Source organism: Anas platyrhynchos, chromosome 10 (genome assembly GCF_047663525.1).
Source record: "Anas platyrhynchos isolate ZD024472 breed Pekin duck chromosome 10, IASCAAS_PekinDuck_T2T, whole genome shotgun sequence".
In the NCBI taxonomy this organism is placed as follows: domain Eukaryota; kingdom Metazoa; phylum Chordata; class Aves; order Anseriformes; family Anatidae; genus Anas; species Anas platyrhynchos.
This window is the reverse complement of record NC_092596.1, coordinates 10777171-10796071: the sequence shown is the minus strand read 5'-3', so window position 1 is coordinate 10796071 and position 18901 is coordinate 10777171. Positions and strand designations below refer to the sequence as shown.

General features: G+C 38.3%; 2 protein-coding genes across 4 annotated transcripts in view; one reads left to right on the top strand and one right to left on the bottom strand.

Moving 5' to 3' along the window:
* Positions 1-175: 175 nt before the first annotated feature.
* On the bottom strand, positions 176-2932 carry LOC101805009 (EOLA-like protein). Its single transcript, XM_027465085.3, has 3 exons — positions 2801-2932; positions 2263-2535; positions 176-637 (listed from the first exon to the last, which is right to left on the bottom strand). The coding sequence occupies exons 2-3, from the start codon at positions 2513-2515 to the stop codon at positions 423-425; spliced, it is 468 nt and encodes a 155-aa protein (XP_027320886.2). The 5' UTR covers positions 2516-2535; positions 2801-2932; the 3' UTR covers positions 176-422.
* MAMLD1 (mastermind like domain containing 1) overlaps positions 2830-18901 on the top strand; it is a 254357-nt gene continuing 238285 nt past the window's right edge. The window contains exons 1-2 of one of the 3 annotated variants that reach the window (XM_072042899.1): positions 2830-2958; positions 4109-4209. The gene's annotated coding sequence lies outside the window, so the exon portion shown is untranslated. Of the gene's footprint in view, positions 2959-3688; positions 3971-4108; positions 4210-17691; positions 17834-18901 lie in introns of those variants that run through there. The other 2 variants (XM_072042898.1, XM_072042900.1) reach the window with 2 other exon arrangements.

The window sequence follows — 18901 nt, the reverse complement described above, 5'->3', positions numbered from 1 at the left end:
GTTTAAAATTTACAGTGTACATCATGTGCACATATCCTAGCCAGTAACAATGATAGAAGTCTACTTTCAAGCACCATTTTTCTGGAGAGTGTTTCAGGTCTTTCTTCATAATATGCCTCCTCATATAACATTATGCTTATATTTAGTCACATTATAAATTGATACACAATAACTGTATATTAGAAAACTCACATTTATTTACAGTTGCATGTATATCAAAAACCTACTAAAACAGCAGTAATTTCCAGCAAGGGTCATAAAAATGAGATCCTGATGATCTTGCTTCAAAATAGCAATTCTTGCTACTTCAAATGATTCATACTGGAAGGAATACTAAGTAATTGACTGGTATTCAACATGGTGACTTGTGAATAACCAGGTTGCATTTAGGCAGGAAAAAATACTGCATGGGGCAACTCCTATCATTCTGAGGGGATCAGTTCATCAGGGATGTTCACTTGCCACACACCTCTAAACCCTCTGGCAGGAATTGGTTCCAGGAGCCATCTAGGATTTGAAACAACAGTCAAGTATTTCTGATCTAGATTACTAAGGACAGCTTTGTTTTCCAGCTCCAAAACCTTTTCAGGAGGTAAATTTTCTGGGTATAGTGATGTCTCTCCAATGTCAACTAATCCTGTATTATAAAATGAGAACAGTTAGTTGGTGATTGAATTCCTAGAAAAAAAAAATCCACAAGTAAACCTCCCAGAGGACATATAAAGCAGCTAGTGTACATTACCAGAAGGCCACAGTACAAAGCATGCATGCTTTAAGCAAGGTGTCAATCGCTGCAGAAGACAGCCTCTAAGACTGAAGTTAAGCTGCTTCAAGAACAGTTGAAGCATGCAGTAATAACACAGCAATAGATGATCCTGTTAAAAGAAGCTTGCGTCTAATGAGACAGAGATGCTTCCAAAAACTGAGCTACATTTGGCTTGAAGTAGCTTCATTAAAATACGATTGACTGCTCATATCAGGATTCTATTGTATTAACATCTTAAAATCATTAAACCACGTGGAAATTCCCACTCTCTGGAACCCATTTTACTCATAAAATTTACTTACCTTAATGAAAGTCACAAATGGGAGTTTCTATGTTTAATGATTAAAAATTTTAAAATAAAGATCAAAAAAGCTCTTATACCTACTCCACGGTTTAGCATGCAATTTAAATGAAGGCTACAAATCTACGTATTACTTTAATAACTAACGATTTCCAGAGCTGTAGGACTGGAACAATTTTCCAGAACATGTAATAGCCGTAATTAACTTTGCAGGAATAGCTAAAAATATTCAAATAAGAATACAAGATAGATGGCATGAGAAAAGAATTGACACCTACAAAGGAAAGTGCAAAATGAGCGCCTGATACAAACTTTGCAAGTATTCAGTACAACAACATTATTATATTGTGCTGAAATATAATATAAAAAGCACCACTCTATCCTAACTTTGTTACAGAAATAAAATTCTTTACTGCCCAAATAACAAGACTGCTGAAGCATTTGTAGAACTGAAATAGAATTTATGTAACAATCTGACATGCAAGGCAATAAAATGTCATAACTCCACTTGACTATGAGTACAGTAAAGTCGTTTCAGTAAGAGTTCGTAAGCTCAAAAATGAAAAAAGGTGGAATTGACATTTATTGTCATTAAATACAATACTATCCAACCTTTTTCATACTATCTTACTGTACGAGTTGGCACAAATTTATTTCCTCATTTTTCGTAGAGGTCTGAATCTATTTTAGAAAGAATAAGGGTCTGTTACAGTATGGTGGGCTGTGTGAAACATACTCCAGTTTTTCTCTTGATGCAATTTCCACAGCCTGAGGTAACAGCGAGCAATTAAGCAGGCAGATACTTTCTTCTCTTGCATTTTTCCTGTTTTGTAGCAGACTCCAAGGAGGAGGTTCTAGATGTCACAGATAATTTTAAGAACACAAGACCCTAAAACAGTTCAATATACCAAGTGGCCTGACTGAAACTCCTTATCCTAAAGGTCACAGATACTTCAGGACACCAATTTGCAGCACACTAGAAAAAGGTTATGTTTAACTTGTAACGTTCCTCAAAGAGCTGAGCTTACAGCGATGGGGAATTGAAGTAGACCCCTGCCACAACTCAGCGCTACCACAAAGCAAGTATTAAAGCAATGTTATAATGAGCATAGCCATGAACAGCAGGTGTGTGACTGAAGCAAATACGTTAATAAATGAAATGCTTGCTTGGAAAATATAACCCAGGGTTGCTTACCTGCAATAACTCCCCTGCCAAACTTCTCCCCTTCATCCAACAAGTCTTGCACTTGCTCTGCCGTCATACCAAACCTGCTCAGAAGAATATCTCGCCACGCTTCGTCCTCCCAGTCCCTGACGGCTATGTGGACGGCGATGGTGCGGTGCTGGTAGCGGGCGAGCACGGGCCGCCAGCGAGTCTCGATGGTTTTGACATTGTTTAAAACCAACCCCGCGTAGGGCTGGCGGAACGAGAGGCAGCCGAGCTTCATCCTTCCCCGGACATCAGCACCTGTTGGTCCCGAGCAAGCACAAGCTGGCAGCCTCCGCAAACCCGCGGCCGCCCCCGGCCCAAACCCAGCTCCGGGGCCGGCCGCCAGGGGGGACCCGCGGCCCTGCCCTGCCCGCCCTCAGCCGGGGCCTGCCGGGTCTCGCCCCGCCGCGGCGGAGCCGGGCTCGGCCGGGGGCCTCCCGCAGGGCCGCGGCCCCTCCGCGCCGCCGCCTCACGGCCATGGAGGAGCCGAGGCCTCCCCGCCCTCCTCTCCCTCCTCTCCTACCTGTCCCCGGGGCCGGAGGGAGGCTGCCTGGCGGCGCCGCGACAGGAGGCGGGCGGCTGGGCTCGGCGCTGCCGCCTGTGGGCGGTGCTGAGGGGGAACCCGCGCTGCGCCCCGCCCGCCGGCTGACTGGGGTTGACCTGGCCGCCACATGCTTAAGCGTGCGTTCATTTCCTTTTTTTTTTTTTTTGGGAATTGTTTTCCTCAATTGCACAAAAAGAGCGGCTTTCTCCCAGCCGGCTCCCCTCGGGGAAGCGGGGGTAACGGCTCGAGCCCGCTGAGGGGAGAAGGAGCCCGAGGAGCCCGGCTCCCTGCTGAGGTGGCTGCTGAGGGGAGGAGGGAGCTGGCGAGCCCGGCACCTCAGGAATTAACCAAACTTGGTCTCTCACCTCCCCGCTTCCCTTATCCCATAGTTCGTTTTTGACAAAATTCCCCTGAATGTGTTCATTCAGGGGAATTTATCAAGATTATTAAATTTATCATTTATCTTGTTCTGCGCAATCTTGTTTGTGTGCTGTTGCCGGTTAAAAATGGATGTTTTGCAGCAGTATCGCAGTGTTTCTAGCTTGAACTGCATGATTATTGTTTAATAATAAAAGTTTTATCTTCGCTAGTTTCTCTGGGATCCCTGGTAGGCCATCCCTGGGAGTAGGGAGCTGTAATACCTGAAGGCCTGGTGAACACAAGAAAAATCAAGTGATGGCACAGGAAAGGCTTAACATGGAAGAGAAGGGGCTTGAAACAGGTGCATGCCCCCACCATACGTGTTCAGTTTGAGTTAATGAACCTATATTTTACAGCTGCATACACATCTGTTTTAACAGTTAATTTCTGTCAGAGACAAATAAAGTGACCTTCATAAGACACCTGCTAATGCTGAACGCAGACGGGCTGTGGAAAGTGCAGCAAATTAATCAGTTGAGAGCCTGTGTGAATTTCTGCATGTACTGAAGATACAAAATGAACTTGTATCTGTATGTAGCTGGAGCCATACCCAGCATTTCAGGGTTATAAATATGAGAAATATTTGGGGAGTTCTTCCATGCATGTAGCATCTTTGAAAAATAAAGTGGGGAGGTGAGAACATTCACAAAAAGGAATGAATTTGCAGTAGAAGTAAAAAAGCAGGAGAATAAAGCAGGAAATCTGGGAGAGATGGAAGGGGAAAAATTGGTAAGATTTACAAAGGGAAAAGAGAATTATCTTCAAGCTCACATTCTGATGTTGAATTCTTATTTCAGTGACTTTCAGAGCTTTATTAAAGCATATCTTAAACTGTGAGAAATCTCCAAATAACTTTATCAATTGCAGGACCTCAAAGGAAGAGAAGAGAAATCTGCTAGAATTCCGCTGAGAGCAAGATGGGCTGTTACTTTATGTAAGAAAGGCAGAGGAACTTCATACAGCAAAAAGTAAGATTAAAATGATGTTTTTGTCCATGTCTTTCACTATGTGAATAACAGATATTTCCAGTAAAGTTTTTCCTGTTACTGTATTATTCTTTAAGTGCACTGGACAGCGTGGTTAGATGATTTTCTTCTGATTATAAGCCCATCAGGTAGTTTTTATGATGGCTGTTTTTGGTGAACAGTTCAAATAGACCTTCAGTGATTGCTTTGTATTCTGAACTATTTTATAGCTGATAGAGTTTAACTGTTGAGACCTCGATTTTGTTATTACCATTTTATGAAGTTCCTACTCTTCTCATAACCCCCCCCCCCCCTTTTTTTCTGGATATCTCTAACACCGTGTTCAAAATGTTCCTGATGGAGTCGTTCTAGTCTTTTATCTAATGCCATAATGACAAAAGAAAGTAATAGATGACATGAATTTAAGGTCATTGTAGTTTTTACAGGGTTATTATTTTAAATGTCTTTTAGCTTTGAGCTATTTCCATCTCACTAGATGTGCATGGTTAGTTGAGGAACTTGTTGAATCTGTTTAGAGTTGCAAGTATGTAATGAGCTTTCGTGCTTTTTCTTGTGTTACTTTTGGTATTTTTCCATGACATAACTGGTTTCTGAGTTTATCTAGTTTATTCACGTAATTTTGGCTAATGTGGCTTTTTCACATGCTAACATCAATCCCAAATTATCTAATTTTGGCGTAGTATTTTGATATGATAAATTCAACAACAGGAAATTCTACAAGCTTGGTTCTACATTTCTGTAAAGTATACTTCATTCTTGTGTCTCTAAACTTGCTTTCCTTAGGGTATCCCTTATTTTAATTTTATGGTAGAATAAAGACTGCAAAATTCTCTCTGCAGAAAGTGTTACTGCTTTCTGTGGAGCTAAAATAATGTCTAGTACATCATTTATAAGGATTCAGGCCTGATCTCATCTAGATAGGCAAGCATTGCTGCGTTTCCTGTCAAATTTGCTTAGTAGCTGATTTTACATGATTCAGTACACAGCAATAAGTGCTGGGATATCTTAGGTCAAAATCAGGTCAAGATACTTGGCGATCAGTTACCCACTTCTGAAATGAACTGTAAAGATGCAGTGCAGTGTGTTCCAGGTGACTGGAGGACAGAACTGAAATTTCAGGTGTTGATAAACCATGAAATACAATACAGTGTGGTACAATTATTTGTACTGAGTGGTCACTATTTAGTAATAGTCATTCGCAAGAAGGTAGGACGTGCTGACATACGAACATCTATTGCTGTTTTCTGCCTTTTAGGACATCAATGTGAAGTGTGATTTGGTATTCTTTTGGTAGCAATTCCATCTGAAGGAGTTCTACCAGCCTTCTACATTTACCCCTCTTCTCTTAATTTTACTCTGGCTTTCATTTTCACTGTCATTTCCTGCTAGCTCAAAGTATATGTGAAACTATGGCAAAAGGACTTATTCCACATGTTTTAAATATATATAATGTTTTGGGATTTTATTTTTTTTATTTTTTTAACCCACAAAGGATATTTTAAACATTGATCGTTTGTTTCACTGATCCTGCTTACAAATGTCCCTATTTGGTTGTGTGAAAGAATGTGCATGGAGGGGAAACTGGGGCATGAATCTCTTACTGTGGCTTAGCTGTCAGGAAGAAGGTACCTGGAGCAATAGCTTTAGATTCATTTCCAACATTCTGCACGCTCTGCCTAGCATTTTGGTCTTTCAACTGCAGAATTAAGAATCCGCTTAAGGTCTGTTATATCAAGATTGTGTGGTGTTCAGAGCCATAGTGACATAAAGGTCTTTTCGGCACTGGTTCTAGTATTAATACTGGAGATATACACCACAGGATCTTCTAGCAGAACATGTTTGATCCTCATCACTTATGGCATGGGGTCACAATTTTCACAAATTAGCATTAGCACGTAATGTGCAGCATATGCTGATGATGTGCTATTAAAGTAGGCTGCTGGGTGTCAAGTGTTTTATCTGCACAAAGCCTTTTGGCTCAGAGTTAATTAGTCAAAATATTTTTCCTCACAAGCAGTTTGTTTTATGTGATTGAGGAATTTTTGATCTAGTAATAGAAATGCAGAAGTAATTTTTTTCTTTCTTGGTGATGTATAGGCTTTGTTTAACATGTATACTTTGTTTCTTGTAATTAGTTGAGCTGGACCCAATTTTAAGAGTTTTGTTGACTTAATGCTGCTGTCTTCTCTGTGCCCATGCTTCTTGGTCTTCTCCAGCTTTCCCCTAGGTGGCACCACGACCCACAGAACAGCTCACGTAGACCAGAACAAGCCACTTGTGACTGAAGATGTGTCTGCTGAGTGATGCAAACACATTTTCAAACACTACTTGGTTGCCCTTCCTTTGAACACTTGTAGCATTTCTCCACAGACAGCATTCTTGTCCTGCTAGATCACAAATGCTGGTGATTAGAACATGGTCAACAAATGATTTTAGCAGTATGAACTACTCATTACTTGCAAAATTAACTTGGAAGTATCTCGTTTAGATAATTTAATTCCTTTGCATTAAAGGGAAGGAGGACACTGACACTCTGTGTCCACAGACTGCGGCATTCTTGTGCTCGCTTGGGTAACAAAGAGCTACTGTTGTCTGTGTAAGAGCTTCATGTTACTACATGCTTCATTGAGATCCTACCAGGGCTCCAGTCCTGGTCCTGCTATGCTGCCAGTGTTGCAAGTTTGCGTCTCTCACATTGTTTCTCTAGCTGTTAAGTATAAATACCTGTGGGGTATGTGAAAGCTCTGCTTCTCAAATGTACTGAGATTAAGCCTAAAGGATTTAGGCTGATGCTCTGAAAAGGCACATAACCAACTCTTCTAGGAGGAATGCACTGTGTCATTAGCTACATGGCTTGTATTCATACTCAATCTGAAGAAAGCATTCCAGTGCTTCTTTGGATTAGACAGCAGTAGAAATTTAATGATGAGAGGGGAGAAAAAAAAAAAAAAAGGCTAATCCTAGCCCACAGCTTTGTTACAGACATTCATAACTGGATATAAGTATGAGATACTTTAGTAAGTAACCGATGTCCATATTTAGACTATATAAGGCAAGAACGTTTATGTTGCAGTGAGCTATTCTAGAGCCAGTGTTTCAGCCACTACTGGACCAAAGATTGGCATGATATACCTGATGTGCTGGCACTGGAGACGGTGTTTGTCTGCAGCAGCTGCTCTGCTTTCATGGTTCCCAAACAGCACATGTGCTGGTTTACTTCAGGTGGAAGAAACATTCTGTCTTCTGAGAGATGACACTAAAATAACAGCAGATATTTGGGATAAAGAGGAATTATGGTTCTTTTGCAGCTAGTATTATGCTGATGGTAGAGCTGAAATTGAAAGGCAATGTGATATCTACCTGCTGCCCAGTCCTACAGGTTGTTTGAGAATTTTGGCATAATGCAAAGGGTGATGGAATTATTCTTGTCTCTGGATGTAATAGTGTCTCAAATAAGTTGATATTATGAAAAACTTTTGCAGTCGTCTATTTGAAGCATGATACAGTTGTTTTTTTGTTGTTGTTTGTTTATGTTTGGTTTGTTTTTTAATGGTTTTACTGATTTTAAAATAAATAAAAACCATATTTTGGGAGTTAATGTGATTAACATAGTCAGATCAGAACTGTGTCTTAGAATGCTTGTCTTGCAGACTTCCACAGCCTAACTGGGTATAAAGGAACAATCATCATGCAGGCAGCTTATTTCTGCCACATAAAAATATGACTTAGAATTGACAGTAAGGAACAAATAAAGAAATGATTATGAATGGGAATGCTTCTAAGTCTCTAATTCTTAGAGAAAGAAATGTTCTTGATTTTAATATCTGCATGGTTGCAGCTGTTCTCTATTTGCTATCAGTTGCAGAATCAATGTTAGCAAAACTCTAAAATGCTTTTTTGCTACGTATCTTCTTCCTCCTTGTCTTCATCTGCTAGACTGATTTGTCGTGCCTGCCTACATCACAAACTACCAAGGTGTAGAGCTGGCGCTGTGAAGCTGGTGTGCACGGGGTATGTATTGCAGGGGGTCACGCTGCCTCTGATCTAATCCCACAGGGTCTGGTTCATGTCCTACAATTACTTGCTTCAAAAGATCCTAACCTGAACTAAAACACCAGTATAGATGCAACCTGTATCCACTATATCTGAGAGCACCAAACTGACGATGTCCAATAAGCAAAATGTAGCTTAAGGTCTATTCACACACAGATGCTTTTGGCATTTTTAACAGGCCCTCATTGCCTTGTTATGCTTCAGAAAAAGTGACAGTGCAACCTCACAACAGCGATGGCATGTTGGATGCCTGTTGTGCCTAGGCTTTTTGTGTCAGAGAGAGAATTCTTGTTGAACAGCAAATTCTTGTTCCTTTTCTACCAATATATTACTTTACTGCTCATCTAATCTGTTTTCTCAAACAGATCTGATTTATGTGATTGCTTAGTAAGGCAAAATCTTGCCAAGTTACTTCCTTCTGTTTTAATAAAGCGTTGATCTTGTGAGTTGAAATTCATATCTGGAAAGACACTATTCTTCTGCAGCTAAATTGTGTCATGCTATGATCAACGTTGTGTTGATCCGAAATGTGGTGCTGGGGGCCAACATTTCTTTCTGAATTCTTGTTGTGGTTCCAGTTCACAGATTTGGAGAAAGCCCTAAAAGCAGGGGATAGTCTTTCAGACTGACTGGTCTGATACAAATATTCTGTATTTAATATTAATATTTTGTATAATTTCATTCCCAATGTGCTGCCAATGTTTTTGCCTAGGTGATGGTTGGATATTAACGACAGAAGTAACAGTATGTGAGATCAGGAGCTCACTTGTAAAGAAAGAGGAAGTTAGGGCTGTGTGACAGAAAATATGACTCTGGACCAGGCTGGTCAAAGTGTCTTTTTTGGATAGAGAATTCAAGCTTTGATCTTACCTTGAGGGTGCCCAGGATCCTGGTGCCTGTAGTGCTCCCTGACAGGGCACGGGTTCACAGGGGTTCTGTAAAAAGTCAACTCAAGTGCCACAGCAATTGTAAGTTCAGTATCTCTGCTTGCTTTCTTTTATTCCTTTTATTTTGTTTCCATTTTGTTATATTATCCTGTTACTTCTTAAAGTTCTGTTTCTTTTGAGTTCATTTTTTTTTTTCAGCTTAAGCATTTATCAAAAGCTTGATACTTTGTATGAAGAAGTTTGTGTCTGTTCTTTAAATTTAAACTTTGATTAAGCTGTGCATTTCCCTTATCAGTGTTGTATCAGTAACCTCTATATATCAGTAAATAGGGTTTTAATATGAAAGGTGGCATTTATATGATCAAACCACCTTGAAAAGAGATCTTTTGAGTAGGAATTTAGTGTGAAAATCAAAATTCCAGTCTTGTTTTCTTGTTTTTTGTTTTTGTTTTGTTTTGTTTGTTTGTTTGTTTTTTCCTGAATTTGGTATTTTTATATTTATATAACAACTGACATCTTGCAGTATAGTTCCCTTAAATATTTTGATTCCTTCTGCGAACATCAGCTAGAAGGAAGGCCAACATTTAAAAATGTGGCTACATAAGTTTTGCCTGTGAAAATCTGAACATTTTTAATGTATGAGCTCGCTGCTGAGAGCGCCGACAGAAGTTTGTGGAATGAGTCAGTCACAGAGCGCTATCTGGAACATGGAGCTGGCAAGTCTCTCACTACGAGCCTCGTCAAAAGGTGTTACCCCCTCTGGAAGGTGGCTTTGCTCCACTTTCTCATTAGGCATCTGCATGCATGAGGAATGGATCTATAGAACTAAATAAGTAATAATAATCCTCTGTGGCATTTAAACAGCTGGCATGCTTGAATTTCGAGTGTGCACAGAAACTACCAGAGTAAAAACTAAATGTAGTTAAATCTGTGCAGAGGCTGAAAATAGCAGATCTAGATATAAATATTTAAACCTACTTGAAGTCTGATATATCAATTTTGGCAGAGTTGAAGACAGTAGAGCCTAACATGCTGTTAGTGCCTGTGAAAGTGGCACGGGGCAAATGCAGCATACCAAGGTTTTGCGGCTTTAGATTTCCACAAGTGAAGTGTTTCTTCACCCAGTACTTCAAATTTAAAGTTGTAATGGTTTTTAACCTCAGGAGCTATGGCTTCATGATGCTGTGAAAGACTTTGTAGTGGCTTCACAGTCCCAGTATTTACCTGACCATCACCTATTACATATTCCTGCTGTTTAAAATGGTTGTAACATAAATTACAAGCTGCCTGAAACATTCATTGTCCTCTCTACGACACAATATTTTTCTGCTTAAATAAACCAAACTTCCTTAGTAACTTGTAAGCTGTATCTGTTCTATTTGTTTTGTTAAATGCCTACTTCCATTTCAGTAATGTAGAATTTACTTTTTTCTATTTTTTTTTTCTTGTAATTACCAGTTACCAAAGACAGGCAGTAATTTCCTATGAAGTTTCAGGAACAAAAGAATAAACAAATAGCTGCTAAGTACTGGTGTGTTTAATGTGCATACCTATCCACTCCAAACTGTAATTCTGCAATGCACATTTTTTATCCAAGTTATAAGAACAAGAAACTATTGATTCATTACTATTCTTTTTTAGTTGTATGACATATTAGTGTAGCTGTATGTTTTAACAAACATACTTGCAAGGAAAGTTACTAAGTCCTCTCCAGTTTATTATTAAAGTGAGTCCTTTCTGTGCTTTTTTTTTTTTTTTAAATCAGCTTATGAGCAGCAGCACTAATTCAAGCCAGTGACAAGAATATACATCATGAACACGATCTTCTATGTCCTGATCCTTTTCTTTCAATTATATTTTTTTTTTATTTAACACTGTTTAATGCCAGAAAGGAAAAAATTAGTAGAAATAAATACATCGTATGACACAATACAAATGACCTATTAATAGAGTACACTGGGAAGAAACCAGAAACATTAATCCATACAATTTAAGCTTTATTATTATTCTATAAAAAGTTGAAAGATTATTTCATTTTCTTAATGAATGTAGTTATCTCAGGTTCCTCAAATAGGATGTCCAAAATAGATAGGTTACAGAAGTATGCAGATAGAAATGAACAAAAAGAAAAAACTGAATTTCCAGGTATCTTCCTGGAATATCAACAGCAGTAGCTTTTTTACTGTTCTGTGAGTACTGATCTGTGTATGGTGTTACTAAAGAACTAAATGAAGGAAATTGACTCTGACACTGAACATAACATTTACCTTTCTGTACTGTGGAGGCAAGAAGAGATTATTAAAGTATTCGTACTTGGTAAAGAGCTTTCAGATCATTGAATAAACAATGATTTTAAAATGCCAATATAGAATTTCAAAGTTTATGTTGTAGCAACCCACCAGCGTTCAGTAGCCTGCCATTCTGTGGTAGACACAGGGTACAGTATCTGTGAGAGAGTGATTTTTTATTATTTTTTTTTTGTAAGAAAAAAACTGATTAATCCATGATGGCATATTTCTTTGGCATGCACAGAGTCCAGTTTGTATGGATTCTGATCTAGAGGATACTGCTTGGCTCTTCTACCTCACAGTAAATGAGATAAAAATGGGATAACATTTTTGTGGCCTTCACAAGCTGTGCAGCCATCCTTAATGAATCTTAGTTACCACTCTCTTCTGCAGTATCAGAAGTGTCCCTGCCCAAGTTCTCAAATACTCTTGAAAGAACAAGCTGTGCGCAAGGAAATTGCCTGGAGAAACATAAGAAAGAATCGATCCTCCTGAGGCAAGGGAACACGGAGCTGCCCTTGATACCTGCTGTACTTGGCAGTGTGCACAGTGACATGCAGAGTCCAATTTCATTTAGAACAAAACAGCCAGGCTTGTACTTAGGCACAGTACGTACACATGCTTGTGCTGTCCTTTTTAACAAGGATGTGCATGTCAGTGTATCTGCTTGTTTTTGTGTATATAGATATATATAAAGATAAAATAAAAATGTACACACATTAAATGAAATGTAAGCTGGAATGCTATCATATTAAAAAAGTGGCTGTGTGATATATGAAAATAGTGGTTTGTATAATCTGGAACCTGTATAACTCAAGCAGTAGCTTCCAGGAATTTCACAGGACTGTCTTCCTAAAGTGGTCTCTCTCTTAGTTACAAATTCAGCTAAGTGATCCATAAAGTCAATCAATTTCAGTTTTACTCTTCAGCATCTAAATAAGCAAGGGACCATAAAAAGGATTGTTGTTTTCTGTCCCTTTCCCCCCCCACGATTTCTTTTTGCTTTTATCTTCCTGCCTTGCCTCTCCCATCCGTGTTGGGTGATGTGACAATGAATCCTCATGAAATGTTAAAACTGAATGCTCACATAAATTATTGATAATTGAAGCATCATTACAGTCCCCTTATAGCACGTGACCTATTCTGCTTCTTGTCGGCTTTGCTGCTCTACTTACCATATTTTGGGAGTAAGTACTACCAAGACTTGCAGGGCAGGCTCAAGTGAAATGGTTGTTTGTGTAGGAAGAGAGGTAATGATATATTTAAGCACCCATAAGTGTTTTTTTTCTGTCACTGCTTTTTCCTTTTTCCACTATTGTGTTTTGGTTTATTGGAGAGTCTCCCCCATTTTAAATGTTAGCAGCTACTTTATATATTTATTTACCTTGTTTCATCATTTCCATTTTATTTATTTTTTTATATTTTGCCTTTACTTTCATGTTTTAAGCTTTGCCCAGAACCTCTCCTAATCACAAGAGCTTTGAGAATCCATTGTTTGCTTACTTTCAGATCCCATCTGCCCAAAGTCTTGGGAAGGACTTCTGGGAAGGGATTCTGTAGAAGGTGTTCCTCCTGAGCACGAAGTCACAAACAGTTGGATTTTGAGTGTGTTTAAGCACAGGGATAGCAAGCAGCCATTTCAGTTGTGGTAACCTACTGGGAACTTGGTAGACATTTACCTGAAAGCCTATTTGAAAGTAACGTGTGCTAATTCTCCTTTGACAAAAGCACCTCTCATGCCATGCACGGGCCCACAGGGATGGACGCACACATGCTGAATTGCCAAGTGACCAAGGAAGCTAGTAATAACTGCTATGGATGCAGTGACTACAAGATGAAGTCATTGCAGAAGTCTTGACAAGGTCTTAAATTCCTTGCAGGTTTTAGAAGCTTCCAAGTGTCAATGGTGGTAGCTTGTGGAAGGTCTTTTCCCAACCTTAAAATAAATAAATAAATAAATAAAAATTCTAGTCATCATTCATCCATCATTCCCATATAGTATTTGAAAGGCCAACATTCGATGAATAAACTCCAAGAAAAAAAAAATAGATTTATTAGGTATGCTTATTTTAGAAATACTTGTTTTCTTAGCTTAGTTTGCTTAGGTTTTAGAAATATTAGGTTTGCTTATTTTTTCCTTATTTTTAACTTCAGTAAAACACTTTTTTTTTTGCACCTGTTCAACTCGTGTCCTCATCCTAGACTTCCTGTGTTACTTCTGTTCATGCACTGGAGATTCAGATTACTGTAATGTGATCCATCAAGATGACTTTATCTTACATGTTTTCATCATAGCATACAGACCCTAGTTTCAATGAGAATAAAATTTAATTATAAAACCTATTATTTTGGAAAATACTTAAATAAATAAATAGCGACATAAGTGAGATAGAACAAAGGATATTTATTTATAAGTGTGAGTATTTTTTCTTACAGAGGTACCTGGAAATCAGAACTAATAGCAGAGCCCCTCTGTAACAGCAGTGCATACAGAGATTTTTCAGAACTATGTGAGTGGCTAGAAATGCATTGCTTTGGTCTGATCTCTGAACTGGTTGGATACAAGCCAGGCAATCACACCAGTTTGGTTGTTCATTTGTCTGAAACACAGAAAAATCTGGGCTTGTGTACTTTTGTTTTTGTGAACATATTCTAAGAAAACTCCTATTAATTTCAATTGGAGATGTGGCTTAATGTTTCTAACCAATTTAAGAAAAATTCTGACACACTCCAAGAAGGCAGTTTCTGTGCAAAACTGACAAAGAGAAATGAAATTGCAAAAGATAATATCATCTAACCAAGGTTACACAGGAAGTCTCTTCAAAAGTATTAACTATGTAGAGATGCTGAGTTATGCTTCAGGTTTTTTTTTAACCTTATATTGATTCTTTTTGGATGCAAAATTTCCTTTTCCATAGCTATCTTTTTGACATTGTCAAGAGGCAAATATTACAATTGTTTAATTTCTGCTTTCTATTGTGATTGCTATTGATTCATTATAAAGCATTGTCTGGACCTTTGACTCGATACCCCAGTGTCACAAATCCTTTTAAGAGTTTCAGCTATCCAGTAATACTAGACAGAAATCATCATCATTTTTTCAGAACATTTGAAACAAGAGCCAAGAATTGTGTAGATTTCTTTGTGCAGTTATAAATTCAGAAAAAACATTAGTAGGGTTACAGAGCTTGATTCTCTCTCATTTATATAGCTAACTTGCTTTTGAGGGGTTGATAATACCTTATATGACCTGGTTAGTGAGCAAAGTGAGTCTGTCAAAGTTCCTGTTCAAACAGCATTGCACTACATCTAATTGCCTCCTGTGTTTTTCTCTAAAAACGTTGATGTTTCTGTTGTTATAATGTGGGAACGATGTCTTTTAACTTTTTTTTTTCCAAAGATACTCTGCTAAGAGACTAGACTGCCACAATCAAGACTCATCGTAATTATAAGAATTCTGTACCCTTTTAGACATTCTTTTTTATAATATATTTAGAAATTGAGTCAATATGATGAGTTATCATCTAGACAAATTCAGAATTGCTATATATCTTAAGGATGTATCTTAGGAGACTTCAGCAAGGGTTTATTGCCATTTTTTGCATAAGGCTCTTACTGAAAATTATGGATTCCATTCTAAGAATCATCTAACCTTACCACAAGATATGGTGCTTCTTAAAAGGACGCTATCAACTTTAAGTTATCATTTATTTGTTTCAAGCTCTCAACGTGACATTTCTAAATACAAATTCTTTCTAAATTTATTTTGCTCTTTGCCTCTTGAAATGCACCATTTCTTCACCTCTTTAATGCCATTGACATATTTGGCTTTAGATTGTACCTGTTCTGCACAGCACTATTCGTCAAAGTTGTCAACATGACTTCAGAATAGTATTTGTTCTTCAGTTTGTTTCCATTGAAACCTTGCTGAAGTGACCTTTTTAAAATATTGTCATAGAGACATCCATCTTGATAATTGTTTATACAGTTCTAGGAAATCCTGGCTATTTCATTCCTATTGCAGGCCTTTACCTTCCCTTTACTATGTATTATTCATCAACATGAAATAGAGCAAGTGAGAAGAGTTATGTGTATATAAAGTTTGGGGTTTTAAGTGCATTTTGCAAATTTTAATGGAGTCAAATGTGATGCTAGCAACCTGAACAAAACTTGTTCTGTAACCCGAAGATGGAAGATTCTGTCCGGCAATCAGTCTGAGTGCCACTTAGCTTTATGGTTATGACACTTTTGAAGGAGTCCTGAAATATTTCATCAATTTATTAGGAACAAGTCCTGGTATTTTCAAAAAGATATCTTAGGAAATTGTAACAATTGCCTATGTATTTTGTAAATATCTGTCTTAACAAAGCCGAGTTAGAAGCCATAATTCTCAGCAATTTAAAGAGTTATTGATTCCTCATGATTGCAACTTCTGTTGTAGTCTCACTGTAAGGCTGCTGTTTTGTTTCCATACTCACCTGGATAACTCTGCTTGGCACAACATAACAGGCCTTGGTTAGTTGAAGTGTTGGTAATGAAAAATGTAAAGGATGAGAAACCTGATAGCCATTAAAAGAAAGCTGCCAACAGAACCTTTTAAAAACACATCTAATGTACATCTATATTTGTTTCAGTCTCTAAAACTAAATTGCTCTGCTCAGTATGTCTAAGCCATCAGAGTCAGCTTTAGTGTGAACTCTGGGATTTCACATCAAGAATCCACTGTACTGTATAACAATATGGTAAATGCCTTTTTTTTTTTTTTTTAAGATCATAATATACTATGCTCTCTGAAAGTAAGTGCAAATTAAGGAAAAAAAGGGGGGGAGGGGAGCTAAAAAAAAAAAAAATTGAGCCACTTTCAAATACTTTTTGCCCTATCAAGTTATCATTCGCAAGCTTTCTCATTTATTGTAGTCTGCATAAGAAGCAGTCAAGTAGCCCTTGGCTTGACACTTTGGAGTATCCAAAGTGTAGGGAAGAAGTACATTATTATTATTATTATTATTATTATTTTGTTTTGTAATATTTTCATATTTTCTAGTTAGGAGAAAAAAATAAGAACATAAATTGCAGGATCCTTTCTGATTTTGTCTGAATGAGTTCTACTTGTATATACTAGGAAAATTAGGGTGATGAATGAGAAATATCTTAGAATTGCGAATAGACAACCAGGTTTTGTGGTTACAAAACCGGGCCTGTTTCTTTAGATATGCCTAATTCTTGTTAAAATAGATTTCTTATAGACAGCACAGTAGATTCTAAGTATTTGAGACCTTTCTCCAAACTTTCTCCAAACTTTCTCTGGTCCACTAGGCAATTCCTCCACAAATACTGTTGTTAAGCCAAAGCTGAGTACCTAACTTCTAAAAATATAGTTTTTAAGTCTGAATCCAGAGTTTTTTGCCTCAAGCTATTTAGGCCTCCCTTCGTGGAGTCGCAGATTGCTTTCTGCAGGTTCACAATACCTTCAGGTATTCCAAGTTAGTGTCGGTGGCTGCTGAACTATCTGAATGCCTTATAATCATACCGTGAGGACAGATGTTTTCAATGCTTTGGCACCCTTTCACATTGCTGAAAGTAGATTTCAGTACTTCCATCAACTGTACCTGATACAGCCTCTCCCACCCCCTTCTTTTTCTTTTTTAAGTCCGTGGAGACAATCGGACTATTAAATGGTTAAAGAAAGACTTTCTTGCAGACCCTTTTACTTTTTACTTATAGCAAATTGGGTCTTAAAGCTGGAATTTGTGAATTTGGCTGCCAGCTTTGGACACTCAGTTATTATTTAAAATGAAATGTAACATCTACACCCTTAAGGCAATTTTGAAATAGTCAGCATCAAGGTTGAAGATAAAATGTCTAAGTTCTCTTCATGCAGTGCTGTGTGTGTGTATGTGAAATAGATAAGAATACTCCGAATCCATGTATTAATTAAGCTAATCAATTTATGGACTGGGTAGGACACCAAGCTACTCCTTATATAATCAAAGTCAAAGTGCAAAATGTACTAAAGCTGTAAACAAGGATTTCAGTTGGTAAGAATATCGCAGTTAAGGTACTGCCAGTTTCTGGATTAGGCAGAACTTCAGGCACTGCAGAAGTCAAGGCACGGATAGTTTGATCTGTGACAAACTGGCTGTTACTGCCAAAAGTGGGACTCAAATAACGAGAGGTGGCTTAGCTGCTGGAAGCTTGTACTTTATCACTGATCTCTTAAGTGAAAACTACTGTTTGTCAGAGTGTCCCAGAAATCAGCTGTGCTGCCTGTAGAGCTACAGGTACCTCAAGAAACCACATATTGTGATTACTGGGACAGGTGAGAAATAAGAAGACGATGAAGTGTTTTATTCTGGATGGTTCTTCACCAAATTAAAGGTATTATATTGAAAAAGGAGGGGGGTTGTTTGAGATGGAGCTGTGATGGCTTGGTCAATCTGGGTCGCTAAATCCTAGAGTAAAAGAGCACCAGAGATTTGTGCTTATCTTTAGACTCTTAATCATATTTGCTTTGTCACAAGGAAATGAAGTTTAAAATACCATTTACACTGAGAAGCACTAAAGCAGGGATTAACAACCCACCACACAGGTTCGAACGATGATGTGTAAGCAGGCGCCTTGTGAGTGGCACAGAGCAGGGCCGGCAAAGGGCCAAGATCTGATAGCCGGAGGCTGCGGCGTCTTGAGAAGAGGCATCTGTGAGAAGCAGTTGCTGCCAGCTCCCACTGGGGTCTGATCTCGCTTACAGCTGGAACACAAGCAAGATTCTGGGGATCAACAGCATCTGGCCTGTGAGAGGGAGAAACTCTCATTTCCCACCAAGTTTCAGCTGTCACAGTGCACTTCAATTTGTAAAATATAAATACAGAGCAGCGCGTACCAATCTTGAAAGAAGTGTGTGCTAATGGGTAGAGCAGTCAGAGTAGATCATCAAAGGGGAAGACGTTACTGAAGTGCTTTAAGAATTATGTTAAAATAGCTGGAGAGTATTATTATGGTTAGTTCACTGCAAATCTTGAGGATTTGTGTAGTGAATTAAATTGATATAATTGCATTTGTATTGTACGTACTGGGTGTGTCCCCAGTAAACTGCTGGTATTCTTTAATGATGCTGCCCTACCTGAAGAGGCATTGTTACCCTTATTTTCTAAACAAAGCTTGAATGGTAACTATCCTATGCTTGCGTTGACGGTTCATTGCTAAAAAGTACAATGTAGTAATTCTGTCTTATTTATGATTGCAGTCCTTGTCAAAGAGGTCAAGCTGTGTCTAGAATTCTTAATTTTTGCGTTCTAAATTACATATTATTCACAAAGTAACACTAATGCTATCTGAGCAAATATCTTTCACCAGTTTCATTTTGCAGATGGCAAATTGAAGCACAGAAAGTTAGTGACTCTGCAAGTAGCAACACCATATTGAAAGTCGCTTGTACCTGGAAAGTTC